Below are 5,000 nucleotides of genomic sequence, written 5' to 3'. Positions count from 1 at the left end.
AATACAGGTTAATTAATCAGTAAGTCAACCATAATAATTTTAACTAAACCATAACTCTCCCAAATACTTTTTAACTAATGCATAACCCACCCAAACATATCTTAACTAATCTATAACCCACCAAAACACACAACCCACCCAAACATGGGTTAACTGATCCATAACCCACCCAAACATGGGTTAACTGATCCATAACCCATCCAAACATAGCTTAACTGATCCATAACCCATCCAAACATAGCTTAACTAATCTATAACCCACCAAAACACACATAACCCACCCAAACATGGGTTAACTGATCCATAACCCACCCAAACATGGCTTAACTAATCTATAACCCACCAAAACACGGGTTAACTGATCCATAACCCACCCAAACACGGGTTAACTGATCCATAACCCACCCAAACACGGGTTAACTGATCCATAACCCACCCAAACACGGGTTAACTGATCCATAACCCACCCAAACATGGGTTAACTGATCCATAACCCACCCAAACATGGGTTAACTGATGCCTAACCCACCCAAACATGGGTTAACCCTAAAACGCGCCAACACACACATAACCCACCCAAACATGGGTTAACCGATCCATAACCCACCCAAACATGGGTTAACCGATCCATAACCCACCCAAACACGGGTTAACTGATCCCACACAGACACGGATTAATCAGGTGTGCGTGTTTTTCAGATGGTGTTCGTCAGCAGCACGATGAAAGAGAAGTTCTGCTCCCTCATGTTCCCGTATTACCTGATGAAGAACTGCAGCATCGAACAGCCAGTGTTTGCTGCAAACTACATCCAGGGGTTGATCAAAGCCGAGGCGGGAGGTATGCCGCTTTACCCAGCATGCACTTGCCGCCTGTTGTTTATTGTGTCGTGTTCGGCTCACACTTGCGTGTCTCTCTCTCAGGTGGATGGGAAGGTCAGGCCAACTTCAAGATGTCTTTCCCCAGCGGAGGAGCCATTGAGCTGGGACAGCACATCTTCAAACTGGCCACCAACGGTCAGGAAACAATCACTGAGTCACTCAGTCACTGATTCACTGACTCACTGAATCACTCAGTCACTGAATCAAGGTTAAGGCTAGATGGTATACAGATTCTCAGATATTCACATCAATATAGCATATTTTTTGTCACACAATCTAATAGGTGGAAATTGCATTTTTATTTTCATTTTTAGTTTCCGGTCGGAGCTGTATCCCTTCTGGCCACAACCCTGACTGAGTCACTGAGTTCCTGAATCAAGGAATCACTGAGTCACTCAGTCACTGAATCAATGAGTCACTGAATCAAGGAATCAACTTAATTTTTAGTTTTAGTTTTCCGGTCGGATCTCTATCCGTTCTGGCCACAACCCTGACCGAGTCACTGAGTTCCTGAATCAAGGAATCACTGAATCAATGAGTCACTGAATCAATGAGTCACTGAATCAATGAGTCACTGAGTCTCTGAATCACTGAGTCTCTGAATGTGTGTGTGCAGCGTCTCGAGCTCCTCCGGCTCAGAATGGAGCGTTCGGATTGGCCGCAGGGATGAACGGATACGCCAGTCCAGCCATGCCGCAGCCGCAGCCGTACCCGTACCCGTATCCCAGCATGCCACAGGCCGGGTACAACCCCTACCCACAACCCCCTGCTGCAGGTACAGTCAGACTGTCTGAGCTGGAGAATCACACGCATGTATTCAGAATGGATGAGCTGTGTAACTCTGCGTGTGTGTGTAGGTGTGTATCCCAGCGCTCCCATGTACATGGCTCCTCCTCCTCCGTACCCCGGACCTCCTCAGAACTGGTGTCCTCCTCCAGGTAAACACACACACACACACACACATGTTCAGATCGGGTCTGTGGCTCTGGTCACATGATCTCCATCTCGGTGTTTCTCAGTGGCTAATGGAAACGCTAAAGCAGCAGAAGCGGCCAGCAGCGCCTTCTACAATCCCAGCAACCCTCACAGCGTCTACATGCCCATGGTGAGACACTCACACTCACACTCTCACTCACACACACCACACACTCACAACACACTCACACAAACAACACACTCACACACACAATGCACTCACACTCACAACGCACTCACACTCACAACACACACACACACTCTCACACACACGCACTCACACAACACACTCACACACACACACACACACACACACGCACTCACACAACACACTCACACACAACACACTCACTCACACACACACTCACTCACTCACACAACACAACACAAACACTCTCTCTCACACACAAACACACTCACACACACACAACATACTCACACTCTGACACACTCACACACACGCACACAACTCACTCACTCACGCACACAACACAACACGCACACACAACACACTCGCGCACACACACACTCACTCACACACACAACACACTCACACACACATCACATTCACACACAACACACTCACTCACACATCACACCACACTCACTCTCTCACACACACACACACCACACTCACACACACAATACAACACACTCACACACATAACACACTCACTCACACACACACACAACACACTCACACACACAACACACTCACACACACAACACACTCACACACACATCACATTCACACACAACACACTCACTCACACATCACACCACACTCACTCTCTCACACACACACACACCACACTCACACACACAATACAACACACTCACACACATAACACACTCACTCACACACACACACAACTCACTCACACACCACACCACTCTCACTCTCACACACACACCACACCACACTCACTCACACACACACACACACACACACACCACACTCACACACACAATCACTCACACACTCACACACACTCACTCACACACACCCACACACACCACACACACACACACACACCACACACGCACGCATGCACACACACTCACAGACACTCACACACACACACACACACACACCACACCCCACACTCACCCACACACCACAACACACACACACACACACAACACACTCACACACACAACACACTCACACACACAACACACTCACTCACTCACGCACACAACACTCGCGCACACACAACACACTCGCGCACACACACACACTCACACTCACACTCACAACACACTCACAACACACACACAACACACTCACAACACACACTCACACACACACACAACACACTCACACACACAACATACTCACACTCACAACACTCACTCACAACACACTCACTCACACACACACACAACACACACACACACTCACGCACACAACACAACACGCACACACCACACACTCGCGCACACACACACTCACTCACACTCACACACACAACACACTCACACACACATCACATTCACACACAACTCACTCACTCACACACCACACCACACACTCTCTCACACACACACACAACACACTCACACACACAACACACTCACTCACACACACTCACACTCACTCACACACACACACACACACACTCACACACTCACTCACTCACACACACACACACACCACACTCACACACACACACACTCACACACTCACTCACTCACACACACACACACACCACACTCACACACACACACACTCACACACTCACTCACTCACACACACACACACACCACACTCACACACACACACACTCACACACTCACTCACTCACACACACACACACACCACACTCACACACACACACACTCACACACTCACTCACTCACACACACACACACACCACACTCACACACACACACACTCACACACTCACTCACTCACACACACACACACACCACACTCACACACACACACACACCACACTCACACACACCATACAACACACACACTCACATCACACTCACACACACTCTCTCTCACACACACACCACACTCACTCTCACACACACACCACATTCACACACACACACACACACCACACTCACACACACACACACACCACACTCACACACACCATACAACACACACACTCACATCACACTCACACACACTCTCTCTCACACACACACCACACTCACTCTCACACACACACCACATTCAACTCTCACACACACACCACACTCACTCTCACACACACACCACATTCACACACACACACACACCACACTCACACACACACACACACCACCCTCACACACACCATACAACACACACACTCACATCACACTCACACACACTCTCTCTCACACACACACACTCACACACACAACACACTCACACACACAACACACTCACTCACACACACACACACACACAACACACTCACTCACTCACACTCACAACACACTCACACACAACTCACTCACTCACTCACACACAGACACACACACAACACAACACAACACAACATACACACACTATCACATACACACACAACACTCACACACACAACACACTCACACACACACACAACACACTCACACACACTCTCACACAACACACTCACACACACACAACATACTCACACTCTGACACACTCACACACACAACACACTCACACACACTCTCACACAACACACTCACACACACTCTCACACAACACACTCACACACACTCTCACACAACACACTCACACACACTCTCACACAACACACTCACACACACTCTCACACAACACACTCACACACACTCTCACACAACACACTCACACACACTCTCACACAACACACTCACACACACTCTCACACAACACACTCACACACACTCTCACACAACACACTCACACACACTCTCACACAACACACTCACACACACTCTCACACAACACACTCACACACACTCTCACACAACACACTCACACACACTCTCACACAACACACTCACACACACTCTCACACAACACAATCACACACACACAACCTACTCACACTCTGACACACTCACACTCACAACACACTCACACACACACACACTCACACTCACAACACACTCACACTCACACACTCTCACACACACTCACACTCACAACACACACACACACACCGATGTC

At 48.4% G+C, this 5,000-nt stretch overlaps 1 protein-coding gene across 1 annotated transcript in view; it reads left to right on the top strand.

The window, feature by feature from the left end:
* The window catches only part of LOC107568364 (WW domain-binding protein 2-like), a 10,753-nt gene that overhangs the window by 1,049 nt on the left and 4,704 nt on the right, over positions 1-5,000 (top strand). Inside the window, exons 3-7 of the mRNA XM_016254319.1 lie at positions 700-838; positions 922-1,014; positions 1,496-1,654; positions 1,737-1,817; positions 1,899-1,984. Coding sequence (XP_016109805.1) covers positions 700-838; positions 922-1,014; positions 1,496-1,654; positions 1,737-1,817; positions 1,899-1,984 — 558 coding nt within the window. The remainder of the gene's footprint in view (positions 1-699; positions 839-921; positions 1,015-1,495; positions 1,655-1,736; positions 1,818-1,898; positions 1,985-5,000) is intronic.

This window comes from Sinocyclocheilus grahami, unplaced genomic scaffold, assembly GCF_001515645.1.
Source record: "Sinocyclocheilus grahami isolate Dianchi unplaced genomic scaffold, SAMN03320097.WGS_v1.1 scaffold1238.1, whole genome shotgun sequence".
In the NCBI taxonomy this organism is placed as follows: Eukaryota; Metazoa; Chordata; class Actinopteri; order Cypriniformes; family Cyprinidae; genus Sinocyclocheilus; species Sinocyclocheilus grahami.
Note: the sequence above shows the minus strand (reverse complement) of the source record. Positions and strands in the feature narration are given on the sequence as shown.